At 33.8% G+C, this 22,165-nt stretch overlaps 1 protein-coding gene across 1 annotated transcript in view; it reads right to left on the bottom strand.

The window, feature by feature from the left end:
- LOC145245869 (F-box/WD repeat-containing protein 1A-like) overlaps window positions 1-22,165 on the bottom strand; it is a 149,756-nt gene that overhangs the window by 45,657 nt on the left and 81,934 nt on the right. The window contains exons 2-3 of the mRNA XM_080107580.1: window positions 6,181-6,409; window positions 2,471-2,657 (exon numbers count right to left, since the gene is read on the bottom strand). Coding sequence (XP_079963706.1) covers window positions 2,471-2,657; window positions 6,181-6,409 — 416 coding nt within the window. The remainder of the gene's footprint in view (window positions 1-2,470; window positions 2,658-6,180; window positions 6,410-22,165) is intronic.

Genomic DNA, 22,165 nt, shown 5'->3' with positions numbered 1-22,165 from the left:
ACATTCATATATATATATATATATATATGTGTGTGTGTGTGTGTGTGGCCTTGTCTGCATGTGAAGAATGGTCTACCAAACTGCCAATTTTTGGTTTACAGGATTAAAACTAATATAGGGATAGTGTAATCTGTGGAACAAACATTTTGTTTTTAACTGGTAAAAATAACTGCTGCAGGTAAAAATTGAATTAAAAAAATTGGAACTTGGCAGGCATATATAGACTAAACATGTTACTTCTATGCATATGGATTTAGCTCAGATAGTAACAAGTAATGTTGAAGAGCTAGGTTTTGGTTTCTATTCTAGCTGATGGAACCTCCAAATCATTTTTAATTTAACTTTTGAAATCACTATGTATTGGGTACTAACAGGACCCACATACTGGCATTACATGGTGGAAGTATGGCACAAAACCAGAACTTATTTGGTAAAGCGCCCCCCCCTCTCCCTGAAAATAAAACTACAGTTGTCAACCCTGAAAAATAGCAGGCATTAGTTTTAGTAGCCAAAATGAAATAGGTCTTCCACTGTTAGGCATTTCTTGGCAGTGGCAGCTAGCATAAGACACTGATTGTCATTGTCAGGATTTTTTTTTTTTTTTTTTTTTATCCATGTTCACCCCTTACAAAGCATATCACCACTTGGATGTAAGGGGCTACTATTTGGGGCCCTGTCTAAAAAAGATTAAGATATGTATTTGTTACATTTAAACTTCTGCATATCAGTACAGCCAGAGAAGCAGGAAGGGAATTCCAAAGTCTAACTGTTCGAGAGAAGAAACTATTAGAATAGAAAGGTTTCTGGCATTTAAGGACATCAGCAGTGAAAGGGGGAGATCTTATTGCTAAGTGGGTTTGTCAGAGATGTGTACATTGAGGGGGGTACAAGTGAAACGAGTTCATCAGAATACATTCCATTAAAATATTTGTAAAACCAGCACAGTGATGCAACATTGCGGTGACAGTACAGGGGCTGGTGTTGATAAAGTGGGACCGATTAGATTGACAACTATTTTTGGACCCTATCTAAGAGGGAGAGACAAGTTGTAGATGCACCAGCCCAGATGTGGCAACAATACTCCATGCAGGAACGCATAGTGGCCTTGTAGGGGTAAAGGATACTCTCAGGTGTGAGTAGTCTTCTCGCTCGATAGAGGGAACCCACCTTCTTTGCAGCAGCCTTTTCAATGTCCTTTATGTATTTGTTCCAGTTCATACTGCCTGCAAATGTTAGGCCGAGGAATTTGAAGGTAGAATTCTCAGGTAGAGTGCTATTTGTCATGGATATAGGCGGTTGGAAAGGCATCTTGTAATTGTTAGAAAGCAGCTTAGTTTTACTTGCATTAAATGTTACCATCCATTTGCGGCCCCATTCCACTATAGTCGGGAGGTCATTTTCCAACGATTCTGCCATTGTCTTAGATGTATGTACATCTGTTCTTCCCTCATGCATATTATAGTGTTGTATCATCAACAAATATACCCATCTTGGACACAATATTATCAGGAAGGTCATTTATGAATATCAAAAAAATGTTATGCTGCTTGGATGTACATCCGTCAATGACAACCTGTATAAGTCTAAGGATCTAATTATATTTAGTATACGTCCAGTTATACTGTAATATTTAATTTTCATTAGCAGCCCTAATTTTTTACCACTTCCATTGATCTTAACCGATTTTGGCCGTGACTTCTCAGCAGAAAAAGTATAGAAATCTAAGATTATCGAGGAATTTGAAAAATAATAAGCCTATAACACACCTCAGATATTGTTCTGCCGTTTGTGCATATTATATTTGCATGAAATATCTTGATTTTTAATCCTATTAATGTCAAAATCAGACGGGGAAAAATGAGTTCATTTTATTTATAGAGATGAATGAGTCCTTGTGGAATTTCCATAGGTTCTGCTAGTTTGAATGTAACACTGTAAAGTTTGTTTTTGTATTTAGGTTAATATTGAATAAAGGCCATCTTGTTAGGTTCAAAGTGTCTGAGTTTCAATCATTGTAAACATAACTAATGTGTAATGTATTTTAAGAAAATGGTAAATATGGATATCGCTGGTATTAAATGTGAAAAATCTAGAAAAGTTACCGATTACATTGAGGAGATTAGCAAGTAAAAATTGTGCTGTCACCATCAAATATAACTTGTTTTGGAATGTGACTAAGAATAGAATAATTTCTGGTAACTAAAGAAAGCACCTGGTAATATGCACAAAACCTACAGATATTGGCTAGTAGTCTGCCCATATTGAATTAATGTAGCATTAGCAAAGTTATGTTTTATTTTTCTAGACTAACATAAATGACTTCCATTTATTATATATAGTGACAATAAATAATGAATCGACTATAATACAAAATATACATAACATTTAAGCATATTTTACGACCAGGCAACACTAGGCAGCCTGCTAGTATTTATATAATTCTAAATAAAAGAAACAAAAAAGTTCTTACCAGCCTCGTCTTTCTGCCAAACCTCTCCAAAGAGTATCAGTCCGAACCATTCTTTCTATCAATTTTTTCCATAACATACCCTCAGATATAACTCGGTACCATTCTTTACAAACTAGTTCAGCTGAACATAGACTTTTGGCATCCAAATAAGTAAGAATATTTTCTGCAATGTGATAAAGTCCCTTCCCTGCAAAAAAATTAAAAATATAAAAATTTATAACATAAATGGAATGCAGACAATAGCAATTTAGAAAGCAAAGATTTTAGTTTTTGTTTACCCTTATGAGGAGAAGGGAGGTAAAAAAAAAAAAATTATGACATTCTTGCACATAATATACACTAGAATTTAATGCACACATCTCATGAACCGACCTTCCTTGTTTGTTTTCTGATAAATAATCTATAAAGAGTCAATTAAATTACTTATGGTGAGATTAAAGTTATTTGAAAATTACTGCTAATTAGAACAGCACTGGAAGGAACTGGTAAAACCTTTCCAATTAAATTGATTTCGGCAACCATTCGGTCACAAAATGACATAGCCTTAGCTCTTTCTTCATCCGGAATAGCTGTGACCTTAGTACCACGTGGAAGACCTGGTCATTCTGCTTTGAAATTACCATTAAACATTCAATTTATCAAAACCTATGTGCAATACCTCCAAAAGATCCAGCATGAGAGAAATATTGCAGAAATGCAAACACTTTGCTTGGGATGAATACACATGGCACGCACAAAAAAAAAAAAAATGAATAAATAAAAAAATAAAAATAAAAAATCACTTGAGGCTCTTAATCGATCTTTGCAAGATTTGCATGGCAATTTAAGACCGTTCAGGAATGCAATATTATTGCTTGCAGGAGATTTCAGACAAACGTTACCTGTAATTTCTCAATCAACACCAGCAGATCGAATAAATGCTTGCCTCAAATACTCTACTTTTTGGCATCACGTGAGGACATTAAACTTAACTCAAAATGTGTGTCCAGTTGCAGAACGATCAATCTGCAGAGATATTTTCAGTAATTGTTGGAAATTGAGAACGGAAAAGTGCTAGCTAATCTGAGTTCAGGGCGAATTTTTTTGCCTCATAACTTTTGTAATATAATCAAAAGAAGGGTTGGTACAAAGATTTATCCAGATATTCAAATTAATTATAAGAATTCCAGTTGGCTGAGTGAACGAGCTATTCTTGCAGCACAAAACAAATCCATGAACTTATTCAGCTTAAAATTCCAAGTGAGGTAGTCATACAAATCTGTCGACACTTGTGGAAGCAGACGAAGCGGTTAATAATCCAACAGAAGTTTTGAATTCACTAAATTTGCCAGGGATGCCACCATATATATATATATATATTTCACTTGGCAATTATTGTACCAATTATGTTGCAAAATATCAACCAGCCCAAGCTTTACAATGGCAAGTGACTTGCAGTAAAAAAATTAATGAATATCATAGAAGCAACAATTTTTGAAAGGTCCTGTCAAAAGTGAAGATGTCCTCAGACATTCCTATGATTCCATTGGATACATCAATTTAATTTAGGAGATTGCAAACACAATCAACAAAGGCCTGGGACAATCTTTACAATTGTGTGGTTTACATCTATACACTGTTTCCTCACATGTATGTTGCATGTTCTAGAATCTGCAAACCAAAAATTCTATATCTGTTCAAAAATTGGAACAAAAAGTACTGTGTATCCACAAGTACTGGGGAATTAAGCATATAAGAAGCATCCATTTTCTTTGGATTTTTTCATTTCATTAAATTGAGCCACAGCAATGGATGATAGGATACAGCTAGTTTATAATAATTTTATAGCCGTAAAAGTAAAGTTTAATTGCTTCCAAAGTGTCAGAGTAATTTATCTTTAAATTAAAAAATTAAAATAGTTGACATGTTTACAGAGAAAATAAGTATTCTGGTAAATTAAAGTACACAATTTATCTCGTATATATTTTGTTTCAATTTCTTCATATTTACAATTAACTGAATGTTTATTGAAATTAAGTGAAAAAATATTGATAATAAAAAAAAAATGGACAGACTAAAACAATATGCCTCAACGATCTAGTCTGGGTCAACTCTTCCTGATCGTTAATGATCTCTTAAATCATACTCTGAAAGCATCCATATATGCAAAGGTCAACCAACTTTGGCAGCACTTTGAAAAGCATTATTGATTAAGATCTTTCTGATTTATTCTTCCAATCTTCAGCACATGGTAAAATAAAAAGGTAGCTGGTTACTTTTAATCTTAAATCTAGAATCTCCTTTCGCAACCAATACTAAAATCCTCACTTTGTTTCAGTCGAAATGACTATTACTACTCTGGCTTAGTAAAGTTTCTAGGGCTGATCTTCAGTCCATACCTCAAATGATGGGACTGCTGCAAAAATCTCTGGAAAAATGGATAATTCTATTGTTCCAGAAAGCCTCAGTCCTGACAACTCTTTACCTGCTTCAGGGTTGAATACATCCTAAGAGTATTGTTGCCACATCCGAAGAACTTTCCTGTCCTGACAATACAAAATAGACTTCGAAATTTAGTGGTGGATGCCCTTTTTCCTGCAGCTCCTTTCGTGATGACTCTTCATATATAGTTATTTTTATGGGAGATGTTCGAAACACCAATCTATAACCTCCCGTAATACATTAAAAATTAGCCTCATACCTAAAACTAAACTGAAATTTCATGAGCAAAGTTTCTTTCTAATAAAAACCTGTCTGGAACAATACCATATGCTGCTTCCCAGCTGACTACAACATGGTAGTTTTCAAATCCAATGTTTACATTCTTGTTGAGCTGTTCTCTTAGTTAAAACTAAGCAGAATTTAATTATGGTCTAATCTTCATAGCATTTGTCCCAGCATCCTCCTAATCATCATTAACTCTAATCCTCAATTGCCGTTTAGTCTAGTTTAGCAATTGTGTAAAAAAAAAAATATTTTGAAATTCTAGAAATCTGACATACTCTACTTCACAATCCGGCTTGTAACCAAACTTAAATATTTATAATTTAAGAACATTACATGATGTTTAAATCTAATTCGTAAAAAAAAAAAAAAAAAGTTTTATCAATTACTAGCATTTCAGTCCGGCGTTGCCCGGGTGTCTGGAGGTGTATGTGAGCAAAAAAAAAAACTCAATTTTTTTTTTTTAACTTTGACCCCTATTATGACCCCTTAAGATTTATTGTTTGGGGCTCAAATCAAGTTAAGTAAGATCCATGTCCAAGGAAACTATATCTAAAATTTCAAGTGTTTAGACTCAAAATTGGCGGAGGAGTTTGGTAGAGTTCTCAAAGGTCCAATCATTGAACTTACCCCTTAACAGCCAAATTTCTGGCCGAAAACTGATTAAAGATTTTCCCAAATTTCAGTACCCTGTATATCAAATTTCGAGTCTGTAGACTTAAAATTGACAAAGTTATTGCGTAGGGAAATATACAGACACGTTCACTTTTATAGATATAGATTTAAATTTCTTGAAAATTTTCAGAATTGTTAACTGGAGAATCATATTACCCTTTGTATATATAACGAGACATCATAAGCTGTATATAACGAGACATCATAAGCTGTATTTCATTTACCCTTTTATAGAATTCAACTACTTAAACATTTCAGAATCAAAGTTCAAACTAATGCAATATACACACACACAATATAAAATATGAATTTTTCAAGAAATGGTTTCTTACCCGGTAATCCCGAAATGAAGTCTCTTTGCAGCATTGGTTTAAGGAATGTGTTGATTTGTCCATGTTGGTAGTGGCACATCCGTGAGAAGAGGAGCTGCACAAATTCCACCTGATCATGTTCACACCACTGTTCAAAGTATGCCAAGCAAGTGTCACGGTCTTTGAGATATTTGGAGGAGGGTTCCTGAGATTTCTTTGAAATACTTTCAACATTTGCAGCACTTTCAACCTAGAAATTAGAAAAAAAATAATCTATAGAAATCGCAGTATATATATATATATATATATATATATATATATAAATAAATAAATATAAAAAAAAAAAAATATTGTTTTGAATTAAGTTTCCATGAATGAAAATCCAATTAGTAACAAAATACTCTAATCCTTTATATAATTGAAATAGGCATGAGTAGGAAGGGAATGGTAAGTAAAATGACAGTTGAAATAAATTTGCTAAATTTATAACCTTTAATCCTCTACAAAATCTGAAACCCTAACCCTCTGTGCACCACTGCTACAAACACTCAATTGATTAACATGTCTATTATTGAATTTCTGTAAGTTTCAAATCAAATAAAAATACGTTGCATAGGTTATTTTTGCTCAACATTCATATAACAGCTTTGATAAAAATTAAATATACTTTTTTTTATTGCATTTTCACCCTCATTGTGCCACCGACGCAGGGGCCTACTATCTGGGACTTAATTTGCAGGTGTACTATGTAGGGAGTTGAGCAGCAAGATGTCTGTTTACATTACACTTGAACTTCTGCATGTCAGTACAGTAAGGGAAGCAGGAACCCGAAAGGCAATTCCAAAGTCTAGAAGTCCTAGGGAAGAAACTAGGAGAATAGAAGGCTTTCTTACATCTGAGGATCTGTGTAGGGGTGGGATTTTGCTGCTTGTCAGGTAGGGTGGGGACATTTACGTCAAGATGCCATTATCTTCATAGATATAGTTTCAGATGATACATGGTAAGAGTTTGAACAAACAGCCAGGAACTACGATGTGAGCAGTGGAGAACACATCAAAAGTTAAATAGAATTTCCTAAAGGTTTTTAACCTCAGCATTAAATTACGGTCTCTACAATATACAGCCAAAAATAAAGTAAACCATAGTTGTTTTTATCTCTCAAGAAAAAAAACATTCTGTCCACATTACTGCTCCATTAGTAGGGCTATGACAACAGCATATGCTTTTCATGGTTTTGACTTCAGTATATATCCGACAGACAGTTAATTAGCATTACAAACGTATGCTGTATTTTCGTGGACATCGGCAATATTACATACCTAATGTGCTTCAACAAGTCATCTTTATTTGTTGGTCAATTTTTTTAAAAGAATTACATTGATGAAGAGAGAATAGAACAAGCATTCCAATGTTAATTTATTTTGCTTTTATGCGTTCATTGTTCTTATGCTCCAAGTTAAAAATGGAAACGGTAAAAATATTACGACGGCAAAAAGGGGAAAGTTTTTTTTTCAATGTTTTCATTTCATGCATTACGTTTGGATACATATGCGTGGGGTTAAATTTGATTGGATATGGCTGAAATTTTACAGACTATAAGCATAGAAGTCCATCTCTACTGGTTTTTGATTTTTTTTTTTTCTTTTACGACCACAGGAAGCAAAGTTACAACCAAGCAAAGTTGACAAATATTTCAAAATTGATAAGATAAATCGGCATACAAGGGCCATGCAATAAGGCCCCTGACCCACTTCCAGTTGTCTGATCTAGCTGAAATTTTGTATGTGCAATGATTTATATCTCTACAGGTTATGTAGCAAATTACAGCTCTGAACTAATTGCGGTTTCTGTTTTACAGGTGTTTGAATGGAGTCAGGTGTGAAATGGAGCCTGTTGAATGTCGAGCAGTGATACAGGTTTTGTATTTGAAAGGACGCACACCACAAGAGACTTGAAATGAAAGAAACTTATGGTGATAATGCCCCATCATATGACCTTGTAAAATGCTGGCATCGTGAATTCAAACATGGCCGGGAGTCTGTGGAAACAGCTCCCAGACTCCCCCCCCCTTCTGCCATTGATGAGGCATCTGTCCAGCAAGTTGAGGCTACCATTTTGGAAAATCGGCACATTACTATTCGCCAAATAGCCCAAGATGTCAAGATTAGTACAGGGTCTGCGGAAACTATCATTCATGACCATTTGCATATGCATAAGGTGTCTGCCAGATGGATTCCCAGGTTGCTCACATCATTTCAGAAGCAAGAACGCATTGAGTGCTTGATGATGAATTTGGAGATATGCCAAGAAGATGAGTCAAAACTTTTCAAGAGACTGATTACACAGGATGAAACCTGGGTCCATTACTATGATCCAGAGACCAAAGCCCAGTCAATGCTATGGAAGCACTTGGACTCGCCACTTCCAAAGAAGGCAAGGGTGCAGCACCCCACTGGCAAGGTCATGCTCACAGTCTTCTGGGACCAGGACGGAGTAGTGATGACAGATTTCCTGGCAAAGGATACCACAATTACAGGAGCCTATTGTGCGGCAAGATCAGCAAAGGTACTCTCCTCCTGCAGGACAATGCTCCGGTCCACAACTCACATGTCGCCAGATCAGAAGCATGGGCGTGTGGTTATGAAATCGTCCCCATCCTCCCTACTCTCCTGACCTTACACCAGACTTTCACCTCTTCCCAGCTATGAAGTTGTTTTTGAAAGGAAAGCGTTTCCAAGATGATGCAGCCTTGATTTCTGAAGTCACGTCATGGTTGGAGGACAAACCTGAGGTGTTCTACAAAAACTGTCTCCAGAGTTGCATCAAACGATGGGAGAAATGCATAACTCTGGGTGGTTCCTATGTAGAGAAAGACTAATAACTGTGCCAAGTTTCGTTGCTCTAATGCTATGGGAAGTAGGTCAGGGGCATTACTAATTACAACACCCCTCGTACTACTTTGTAAAAATCTGTTAAATCATTATCATAGAAACTTAAATCGAAGCTTAAAATCAGAATTCAATCATACTTTAGATTAATCAAGATCTAACACAACATTAAATGCTAAGAATTCAGCCCAAAGTTTATAAAGTACAACAGGTATGTAAAAACAGTACATGGGTTTGAACATTACAGGAATTGATTTCTTTCCAACTACAACGCTTTTTTTTAAATAAGCTGGGTTTATTATATATTTCCCTAAAACCTCTGGCCTTGATGGAGGGAAGACTAAAACTTGCTATTGTTTCGAATGATCTGAAATAACAGCAAGGGGAGACTTGATTGCAAATATTTCTGATGTCATATCTCCCCTCTGGTTTCCATACAGTAAATTTCAGTGTACAAGGATTATTTGATACTGGAGATATTCATAATCGTACCCTATTTCCAAAAGAGGAGAGATATAACATATTTGGAATCATGTTTTCCCTTGCTGTTATTTCAGATCATCTTGAATCATAGCAAGTTTTAGTCTCTTCTCCATTAAGGCCAGAGGTTTTGGGGGAAATAGATATTTTGTAATTCATATGCAAAACTAGGAAAACAAACATTTTATGGCTGTAAAAAAAAAAAAAAAAAAAAATTGCCAAAATTAGATAATCACCTTAATGTGCGAGCTTAAGGGCAAAATGTCACATAGCTCACTACAATTCAACAAGCCTTCATTTGTTAAATTCTGATCAATAGTCACGGAGATTTGGAACTTATAAACTGATAGCCAAATTGAATATGGAAATGCTCATATCTTGGGTTCTATGGGACGAAACGACATGAAAATTTGCAGGCTTTTTGAAGATTATACTATTCTATGGTTAAAATGTTTTTACAATTGGTAAAAAAAAAACTATTTTCAAACCAATAAAATATGCCCAAATTTGCCTACATTTGTATATATAATGCCCTAGCAAGCCAGCTTCAGTTTTGCCGTATTGGTTGTCTCCCCTGTGGCCTTGCCAGGCCACTAACAGGAAATCTATTTAAGAAGCACGTGGTATTCAGAACTTAACATTTAACGGTCGAAAAAAACAGATAAATGTAAAATTTATTTTAACATGTATTTATTCAAATTTCTTTCAAATTTTCGACTAGTAAAATATTAGTCAGGAAATAGTTTTTTTTTTTTTTTTCTACTTTCATGTCATGCTGGAGGTAGAGCCTGGTACATCTTCAGAGATTGGAAATTGAGACCGACTGAGGTTTAGATGTCCGATAACAGTGAAGCATCAGCCGTATGCATGGGTCAAAATAAGAAAGGTCATATTCAGAACTTAAAATTTAACAGTTGAAAAGACCAGAAAATTTTGATAAACATTTATTAAAATGGAGTTTAATTTTAATAGATATGTTTATTAAAAAAATTTCTGCATTTATTTGGTCTTTTCAACCGTTAAATTTTATTATTTTACAATACTTAAAAATATTAACCTTTCAAAAATTTGTAGATTCACCCCCCCCCTCACATCTCTGATCAATAAAATTGTTAGGAAAAACAAAAAAAAAGGTGTACTTATTTCTTTGTTTCTGTTTTTCTCACAAAAAAAAAAAAAAAAAAGTCATAACACTATATACCAAACAGATTTATAACATTTATACTATTTATTTGTAAGAGAAAAAAAAAATTGGACTAAAATCATAATACTATTAGAATAGAAAATAAAATCTATAAAATTTGTTAAAGTAAAAACTGCTTAAATTTTCCATACCCAAGTAAGTATTTACCTGCCTCCTCATAAGGGAGGCGCACATTCCAAAATAACCTGGAAGTCCCCTCAGCATTTTCAAAAGTATGAATGCCTTCTCAAACCTGGTAGGAAGGCCACTTGGAACTGTGCCAAGTAAGACTGTTAGAGTACAATCAATAGGTCAAGTAAAAAAAAAAAAAAAATCTTATTGATTTTGTCCAACAGTGAAGGAGATGCTATACCATATGAAAGTGTTCAATTTAAAGATTAAAATATAGTTATGTGGGAATGTGAACTTGTAATTGATCATTAATTTGAACAATTTAATCGCTCACTAAAAAAAGATATACAAATAACTACCGATCAGCTACCTTAATTAGCTTATTTTATTTAGTTGAGATCATTGACAAAAGCTAAAACGTCACTCGAAGAAAAAAGGTTAAAAAAATTAATGCAATGAACAAAATTTTATTACTTAGAACTGTTTTACGTATTTGACATTTGATTTGAAGACAACCTTGTAGGCTGCGGGGAAGCAGTTCCATATTAATGTGCTCCGCAGAGGAGAAGTTCTTGAAAGAAGCTGTTATTCCATTCGATGTTAAAACAAAGAAAAAGTTCCTTGCAGTTACTGTGAATGTTTTACGAGGAAAAAAAAAAAAAAAAAAAAAATTTCTGTCACATGTTGCTGCATTTGTCTTCGCACTTCTCATCTCCAGCCATCCTGCAGATGGGAGCAAATTTATTAGCACTTCTGAAGTTTGTTCAAATTTATTTTTGAAAATAAAAGGCCATCAAAGGATGTGGGGAGAGAGTCATTCGTCATTCCGTCTATCTTACTCTTAATCAGTAATTCCGACCAATCTGTCCAAGCACTGTCCATGCTTTTAACACTTGTCCACTTTCGACTTAGTCAGAACAATGTCACATTTAACCCAAATATCGCCCTTAAAATATCAGTTTGAATTCTTTTATGGCGTTCAGTAAATAGACATTTAAATACACTAGCAGGACCTGTGGAGATTCTACAGCGGCATCTTTCATATGTAATATATTGCTGCTGGGTAACCTGTGGACATTCAGCATAAAGGGAGACCCCACGATATTGTAGCTCTTGTTAAAACTAAAAATATTTAAGTGATCTAGTTAATGTAGTGTTAGAACATATCTAGTTATTATGGTTTATCTCCAATATCCTTATAGGAGTCAGATATATTTCCATTGTATGGATGTCTGTATGAAAAGAAACCTCACAATATTATACTGTCTTTAGACAGAACAGATTCTAGTCAGAAGACAAAGAAGGTATATTTTAGTTTCATGTACGGTCAAAAAGTGATCTTTTTTAACATTGGTCTTCACTGATTGGGAGATCCTATTTATTGATGGGGATACGTGATAACTAGGGCTATGAAAAGATAATATTCTTTGTTTTGACTCTTGAGGATATATCCGACACAGACAGTTAATCAACTGAGAACCTAATTACTAAAAAAAAAAAAAAAAAAAAAAAAAAAAAAATTAACTGATATATACTCGAGAGCCAAAATAAAAAAATATTCTCTTGTCATAGCCCTAGTGATAACGTCGTACTACAAATATTAAATTAGCGTATCTAGATATTAATTTAATTTTTATAGTACGTTATGACCTATCCCCTTTTTAATAAATAGGATCTTCTGATCAAATAATTTATAATCTGGAAAGCATGACTTGTACATACAAGGTACTAATATTATTAATATATAGATAATTGAAAAGAAAAATTAAATGAAACTGCAGCACTAACCCATTTGCCACCATCCACCAAAACCATAGCCTGGAGCCCCTGGAGGGGCATAAGCCATCCACAACTTTGTAGATGCTTTTGTAGCAAGGAGTTCTTTTTTTTGGGGTGAGGATGCTGGCCCCACACCCAACCTTCCCAGAAGGTACATACAGTGCCTAGCCTTCTCAAATGGTAACCCATCTCGCACTGGCCAGGCTCAATGTTGCTTAACTTTGGTGATCGGCGAGAACCGGTCTGTCAACATGATTGTATTGTACTAACCCTAATGCCGGTTTAACTAAATTTTTCCAAAGGAGGTAGTTTCATGGGAATATGAAATTCACAAGCGGCCTCCAGTCACATGTATATTCTCATTAGAGGAAATGACAAGTTTTTGCAACTCTTGCAGATAGGTGTCGACATCTACATACAGCATCTGGTATTCGTAAATTGGTTACCCATCTGGTTAGGTTCAATGTTGCTCAACTTCAATGATCTAGTAAGAATCTGTCAACGTGATTAGTACATAATTAGCAGTATCCAAGGGAATTTGATTTTTATATCCATAAAAGCTGTACCTATCCAGTGTTGCCCGATATTTTTTGTTTTCTTTATTTAAAACAATTACATTTTCTTTAGCAAAAAAATCATTTAGTCATTAAATTTTTAATTGAACCAAATAAATCTAAAATGTTACGGCAATATTTTAATCCCTAAAATTGGATGTAAATAGTCATTTTTCATGGAAATAGTTCCATTATAAAAATTATGAAATCAGAATTAGAATTCTATACCTTCATCTTTAAAAGTCTTTCTTCAGAATCAAATTTTCTTTAAATAACTGTACAAGGATAGAATTAAAAAAAAAAAAAAAAAAAAAAAAAAAAGTATACAGGTGATAATATTCAGCCATATTGATTCTATCCAGCTATACACAAATGTCGCTTGTTGTCCACTTTCCTTTTCACTGACAAGAAGCAAGGATGGCCGGCTATGATGATGATGACTGCCACAACGGCAGCATCATCATGATAGCAGCAATTGGCTAAGCGGATGGGGAAAGGGTAGGAAAGGCCAACCTACAATAGCTCTATTATGATAATTCTCCCATTACCACAATTTCCAGTTAGAGACAATTCCTGTCACATGAGCCGCTGTGTTCCATGACTTTGCAAGGTATTTATCTCCCGGGGGGGGGGGTCTACCTGAATTATCCGAAACATTTCACTAACATTCAAAAAATAAGTGTAAATTAACTCAGACAGATCAAGTGTGTGTGTGTGTGTGTGTGTGTGTGTGTGTATACGTGTACGTTCACTACAGCAAAATAATTACCTAAGCAAAAACAGTGGATGGAGGTCACTATGACAGCAGTCCAAGGTGAAGAGAGGGGGATAGAGAGACCGCGAAGCATAGACAAGATGCTTAACAGCCAATCTAATTCTCATCAACAGCTTTGCATTATTGTGTGACCTTGGGTCACCCGAGGACCAAGACAAGCGGCATTATGTCGGCATGAATATTCTTTTACCTTCCCATTGATTTTTGCTTCTAAACACTAATCTTAATTGCATACTTAAAGAGATTCACTTAACATGCTAGAGCCCCAACTTAAACACTAAATCTTAAAAAAAACTTGGAAAAGAAAATGATCCCTTTTTCATACTATAATAACATATGGTCTTTTAGTGAACTTTTGATCATCCACCCCTTTCTGCCATTTAAACTCTAGCATATTGAGCACTTGGAAATTTCCATGCAGTAAAACTATTCAGATACGCACCCACTCCAACTAAATTGATTTTACAGCAGAAAATCAAGGAAAAGTGAACAAAACCGGAAACTTTAAATTGGGTTTTGGAATAATAAAAAAAATAAATAAATAAAAATAAAAAAAAGCATTTTTAGGTTTACCTAAAGGGACAACGTGTTAGTTTTCATAAGTTTACTCATTCACACACAAAGAAAATAAAATGCATATTCAAAATACAGCTTGAATTGTCTCTTCTTGAAATCAAGCCATTCAGGTTATACAATGCCAAAACCCCATTGTAAATAATTGTATATGCTTAACTGAATACAAGTTGCTATTCATTTATTTATTTTTTTTTTTTTACCCATGTAGAGAATTGTAGTTTCATACGGTTTCCAACAACATTCACAGGTAGTTACACAAGATTCAATAAGATTTTACCTTTTAGCCGACTCCATAGTCAGCAATAGTATCCATTACTCCAGTATTGCTAAAATGAGAAATCAATTATCTACAAGTGAATTTTTATTACCACTTTTGGTGACTGCACTTTCATCAGATATGATCTTCAGTAATTAGAATTTTTTAAAACCATTTTCTTCCATGTCTACTGATACATACATTGAAAAATTGTGATACGACTAAATAGCCATTAGTTGCTTTCCACTCATTGGGAGAGCTCTAGCAGAAGTTTCCATTTAGCATAAAGCATTACTCTTCGTAGAGTTTGTAATAGTTGGTAAAAAAATTTACCTTTCATGCTGAGCCAAAATAGTTTATTGGCAAAACTGCAGACTACCATACAATTGGTTGGCTTTAAATCTTAGCTTGAAATCCTATTTAGACACAGAGATATAATACAGCTGTCTAAGTAATGAATATGGAAATTTATATAATAATGAATAAGGGGTGTATTATTAATATTGGCATGCATGTTTCAGCTGAACATTTTTCTAATATTTTTGCTTGACTAAGCTTTAACCAATCTTAGACTTCAGATGAAACATGACCGCACATATGTAGCTCAGATGAGTTTTAGAAATAGGAATGTAATACATAAGATATCCAACTCCAACCTTGACAACTATTATTTAAACCTGCTCAATCAGTAAATTGAAATAACTATTTTCTCATTCCAATAAGTATTAAAAAAAAAAAAAAATTTCAAACACATCAAGTTATTTAGAAAAATCCAATGCTATTTACTAAGAATTATATGAACACACGATATTATGAATTTTAATGTCTCATTAACGTTTCATTCACTAACAAGGCCAAAGTCAATCATGAATGACTATTTGAGAAAAAAAAAAAAAAAAAGAAAAGAAAAAAAGGGAGGAAAGAACTAACCAGTTTCTCTACTGAAATCATTCAAAATTTAGAACTAGTTCCATTATGAAAAAAATAATTACAGTAAAATATTAAATTTGGAAGAAAAAATAAAATAAATGGTGGGTGGGTGAGAAGCAGTTACAAGAAGCTCCATTTAATCATTCGTGCTATGGGCATAAAGCTTTAGCTGTTTATAAAAAAAAAAAAAAGGGGAGATTATTCTGATTAAAAAATAAAATAACGTTAATATAGCCAAACTAGCATAGTACTCAATTTCTTCCAAGTCTTGAATAAATTTTCCTATTAACAATGCAATCTCCATTATTAGTTCTAAGTGAAAGATCAAAACACTGATGGATTTCAACACTTTAATTTTATTTACATTGCTGCATACAAAACGAGCTCTGCAAAAATGTTTCAATGACTAGAATTTCATTTTGTATAGTGGTCTTCCAACTGTTGCCTTAACACATTACACAAAATAATTTACATGATCGAAGAAAATTATAAAATTTAGACTTAATTTCTTAAGTACTCCGTCATTTGAATGGGACAAACGGCAATAAACGCATGTTTGTGCACGATAATTATCTGCAGAATAGGTTTGATAAAATTAGTTTAAATTAAAATTAGCAAAAAATTTTTATCACACACACACACACACACACACACACACACACACACACACACACACACACACAATGGAACAATAAAATTCGCCATAGAAAAGACGACTTCATTTCCGTTTAATGAAGTGTTTTTTTTTTTCCAGACCATCTACTAGTTGGCCAGTTGTGTACAAATCTCAAGATAGATTTCTATCATGTTTAAAAGTAACACAATGTTCAACGTGCAAGATCGGAGATGCACCACTGTACAACTCATGCTCTCTACTGATCTAAGTTATGACAAGACCATTGCCAACACCATAAAAATTAAAATCCGGATAACAGGGATGTGCTCATGGTGATCCAGAAGTTTTTGCCCATGGTTATGGTCTTTGGTGTGGTTTCAAGTGAGGGTCACATCATGCCATCTCATATCTTCGAAGTCAGTTTGAAAGTCAACATCGAAGTGTACTTGAATGTGCTGAAGAGTGTGGTGTTCCCCTCGTGCAATCAAGTGGCCACTGGCAGACTCTGGATGTAGCAACAGGACTCAGCACCGGCCCACAAGTCCAAAGAGACCCTAGTTCGGGCCCAAAAGAAGTTCTACGACTTTGTACTTTTCTCTCACTGCCCCCCCCTTTTCTTGACCTGAATCTGCTGGACTACTTCATTTGGTCGTACATCGAGAACATCAACATCATTTCCCATAAAGCCCGATTGCCACCATCTGAATATTTGCCAAGCTCTTGCCGATGCTTGTGAAAAAGGCATGCTCCCAATTCTGGGCCCGTATCGAGGTGGTTATTGATGTCAGCTCTACTACGTAATCAAGTTATCTGAATTGTTTTTGTTTTCAATAAGCTTAAAAATAAAGTTGTAGTGTTGTTTTCTTTAGGGCAACAATTTTATCGTTCCACCCTGTATATATACATACACGATTATAAGACATATCTACTTTTAATCTATTTAAATACAATTTTTTTTGTAATTGCTACGATTAAGCTCAATAAAAATTTATACTTTCAGAGCATATATATTGCTAGTAAACATTCCAAGGCCAAAGATTTATTTATTTCACACTTAGGAGTGATTCTTAATCCAAGGACGAGAATAGTGGTGGTGCGAATTATTTCTGCACATACCCACATTCAATTCATTTCTAAAAGTCGTTTAATTGTAAATCATTTATCTCTTGATAGCTACATCGATAGATGCGACTGGAGTGGTAAGTTTTTGGTTTCGATGAGCTAATGGCACCCAATTGTTTTTTATTTTTTTTTTAAATTCATTTGAATTCACGATATATTAGGTACAATATAATATTAAATAGAGAATTGGCTCTCTAATACAAAAACTACACAAATTAAAATACATTTAAGCATATTCTGGTGAGCCCTCGCTAGTCATATATAAAGTTAATCGATTGTGAAAATTTTAATTTTATGGACAGCTAACCAATATTTACCCTATTTATGTATATCTATTGAGCTTTTGATCGGAAACCTATTTTGTCAACAGTACAAGAAAAAAATACAACTACTTTATTATGCATGTAAAATTTTATGAGGAACTCATAAGCTGGTGTGATTTGAGCGTTTGCTAACAGACCAGAGTTCAATCCTCAATCGATTTAAGTATTAAAATAAAAACTTTCCTTTCACAAGTTCAAATCAATACTTCTGAAACAGCCACAAATATGAACAATATGGGAAGAAGGTTCCACAAGTGATTGGGCAGTATTGTCACCACCCGTGGTGATGGCAGTACAACGGGGGTTTTAGCAAGAAAACAAAATCCATAGTGATAACAGGAGCCTTAAAAGCTGAAGCCATGTGCATTTAACATTGTAATTGTTCAACAATCGCTTTTAAAGAGCCAGAAATTTCACTTTCAACATTTGAAGGTAAAAAGCTTAACGTTCCTGAAATTGGCCATTTTCTGGACAAACTAATGCTTCAGTGTTTTTCATATGACGATTGATAATTCTGTTATTTAACTTATTCTCATCTTTGTTATTTAACTGGCATAACCTGCTAACTTACAGTTAGATAGAATTTGGGAATCAAATTCTGAAACCAATACAGAATTTCAAAAAGAAATCACTGCAACAACAGATTAAGGAAGGATGAGCTCTGTCAGATACAACTGAACCAGAATTGTATGGCAACACGATAGTAGCAAATCTAGAAAGGGAGTGGGGCAATGTTTTGTTTTGTTTTTAAGGAAAAAGTTCAAATTTTTTTTTCAAAAACACTGAATTTAACTCAACATGATACCAATTGAAAACACTGGATTGAAGATAAATCAGTGTATTCATAACCCACCCTCAATCATCTCATATCGAAGAACTGCATGCAATGTTAATCCTATCAGATCATATTGCATTGAAATTCCATTGCTTGTGCAAAAGTAAACATTGTGCTACGTAATGAGATAATTTGTGCATAAAAAGGATCAGCATGCACAACTTGTTATAAATTAAAAAAAAAAAAAAAAAAAAAAAAGAAAAAAAAAGCAATTTATGGGTTCAAATATTCAAGTAAGCAAGCAAAAAAATGCCATCTGCCTGTATAGCAAATATTGACAAAATATTGTGATACCAGAACATCAGTAAATAACTTTATTAAAGAGGATTTAATCAAGTTCTTCAAGAAAATTAGCTTATTTCAAAATTTTGTTTTTCTTTTAATAAATTTGACAGAATTCCATCTACAACACTACTACTTTTCTAATAGAGAAATATATATTGGAACAAACTGCTTAATCAGGGTAAAAATTAGAAAATATAACTGATCAAAATAAGATATTCAAAGAAGCACAATTAAAGTTTGTCAAGAAGATGCTAGTCCAAAAAGCATGCCATAGGATTGAAACAAAAGGGAATTGTGCAAAACATTTCTCTCCAACAAACTAATCCAAGCAAGTTTAATCTACCTCACTATTTTACCCCTAGTTTGGATAAAAGGAAAAGGATTCTTTCCGCAAAAAGGTAGAACAGCCCAGTGATTACGGCACATGGAACACCAAATCTGCCGATAACCATTCCAACACAGACAATTGCATAAACCGTTAGCCCAAGCTAACCTTAAAGTAAACTAACAATAGCGAGGGGGGGGGGTCTTTGCCGGGTTATATAATACACTTAAATATATTTTAATTTGTCCAGATTTTGTATACTATTAGTCATGATTTCAAAAGTAATTATAAAAATAAAAAAAGCACTTGGATGCCATCAGCCAGAATCGAAACCGAAAACAAAACTAGCACTCAAAGCTGGTGATGTTACCACTGTATCAACGTGATACGCATATGAACTGATTAAAAATAACCTAAGATGAATGTACAAAATGTATAACGATTTTTTTCAATTTTGATTCCTTAAAAACTATTTTAACCGGCTAAAGACCCATAAAAGAATGGTCCATAAAAAATCCAATCATTTGAGGTCCCCAAGCGGCGCTCTACGACAGTTTCGGAAGAGATACAGTTTGAAAATATGGTGAGTTTTATAAATTAGATTTCCAGATTTTCTATTCTAAGTATTACCTAGATAGGATACTAGCCGATTGCCCGGTATTAAACGTAATGCTAAATCAATTTTAAAAGAGACATGCAAGTATTGTTTTTTTTTTTTTCCAAACAGTTCACTTCTTGTGAGAAAAATAAAAATAGGCAAGATCGAAACCAAAACACAGCGAGTAGAGTACAATAACCATTAGGCCAGCTTGCCACGCTCTTTGAAGTATTTTCAAATGGTCATTAACATAAGGAAGCTGTCATGTGAACTATTTATGTAGGCATAGTCATGAAATAATTAACATAAACATCTGATGACCCCCCCCCTCTCAAATACCAATTTTGACCTCTTCGCCCTTTTTTCTGGATGAAAACCGATTAAAATTTTCCACATGCCTGAATACCTATATACCAAATTTCAAGTCTGTAGATCAAAATTTCGTTGAGTATGTAGGTTGAGAAGTGTCCACTAATAGATATATAGATAGTAAACATTTTTTCCAATAAGTTTTAACTGAACAAAATATCAAAGAAACTAACTCTTAGCTGATAGAAAAGGAGATATATTCTACAATTAAGCATTTTTTTTTTTTCATTTAAAAGTAAAGTTGATGTGCGCGCGTTTGTACGTGTGCACGCGCCATTAAAAAAAAAAATAAATAAAAGTTCCATTTCAATTGCTGGCCATAATTTCTTTATGCTTAAAACCCTGGTGGCATCGTCCAGTCAAATGAAGAAATTTGATCCCAGGAATTAATTCCTGGCAGAAAATCAAGTCTTATATTGTGTGCATGGCCCAAAAACGTCAAGCTAATTGATCGGTCGAAAGCATTGTTGCATCATCATTAGGAGGGGTCATTTTAGGAATGGCAGTGTCATGGAAAACCTTTTTCACAACTTTGATTTAAATTTATTTTCTGGGGTATTTAATGTTGCTTACAAAAAAAAAAAAAAAAAAAAAAAAAAAAAAAAAAATTTTCGCTGACTTATTTCATTCAACCGCCATGTTTCATTTTCTAACAGGACAAAAACAAAAAAACTAGCATTTTAAACAGCTGTGCTTGTCAAATGTTTATTTAGCAACATAAACCCCTACCCTCGCCACCTTAAAAAGAAATTTATGCTAAATTATGTTATTCAGTCGATAGTGTGTGAATTACAAGGACAATATCAGGTTATTTATAATTGTAACAGTTTACCAATTTATTCAATGTATTAAAGAGCTTGTTGATAGTGTGCTTAATTGAATACATCGGATGGAGTGAGGCTTTTGTGTCAGATTTTAATATGGGTTAAAGGTGCAAAGTTCATAGAAGTTAAAAAAAAATCATCTATATTATAAAAGGAACTGTGTGCGAGTTTGTTTCTCATGAACATTTAAACGGCTAGGACGATTTAAAAATTTTACACGAAAGTACTTTGTGTTCGAAAGTTCTGTAGATATTGGATTGAAAATCGATAATAAAAAATTTTGAAAAAGCGATTGAAAGAAGGAAGTCCGTTTTTGACAAACGTTAACCGAACGTCATAATTGACTTTTGCATTTCAAACTTCAAGTGAAGCCATTATTTACAAATAATTTTTATAAAAATTAGATTTACTACACAGTGCAAGACTACAATGTTACTGCAGAGAGCCATGCGAAGCTTTCTCTCAGTGCACTGTGATGGGTCCTCAGGCTGAGGACTCCTCAGCTCCAAACTCTAAGAACAGATAATCAATTCGATTAAAAAAAAAAAAAAAAGAAAAAAAATGTGATTTCACTAATTTTAAAAAACAAAAGTCTGGGAAGGTAGAACATTTAATCCTAATTCAATTTAAAGATGTCTGGTCTCCCTGCTAGTTTTTATTAAAACAGTGATTACACTTTACTAAAAAAAGTCTAAGGACAAAAACAAAAAAATAAAAAAACTGTCAACCCAAAGTGCTAGAACTATGTGAAATCGAAGAAATCATTAAATTTGTATGTTTAATTTAAAACAAACTGTTTACAAATCAGCTGACAGTGAAAATGAATATCACACCCGTTTATTTAACATTACAGTTAAATAACAATTAAGCTAGTTCAAGGGGAAAAAAATGCCCAAGAATAATGCGATAACATGAGCACCGCTTATTTTTCTTATTCACCAAAAATATGCTTTTGTAATTCGGTCACCAGTTTAGTAGAATAAGTATTGTTTGTATGGCAGATGAAAAATGCAAAGGATAATTCTTAAATGTTTTCCATTTCATGATTAAAATTGTAAGCAACGGCAGTGTAACCCGGATATAAGAGACCCGAATACAAGAAAAATTTTATCTGGTCTCAAATTAGAGCCTTAATGTACAGTGTAACCCAGATATA

Source organism: Euprymna scolopes, chromosome 23 (genome assembly GCF_053919585.1).
Source record: "Euprymna scolopes isolate OS-2025 chromosome 23, ASM5391958v1, whole genome shotgun sequence".
Taxonomy (NCBI): domain Eukaryota; kingdom Metazoa; phylum Mollusca; class Cephalopoda; order Sepiida; family Sepiolidae; genus Euprymna; species Euprymna scolopes.
The sequence above is the reverse complement of the archived record's forward strand: the minus strand, read 5'-3'. Positions and strand labels throughout refer to the sequence as shown.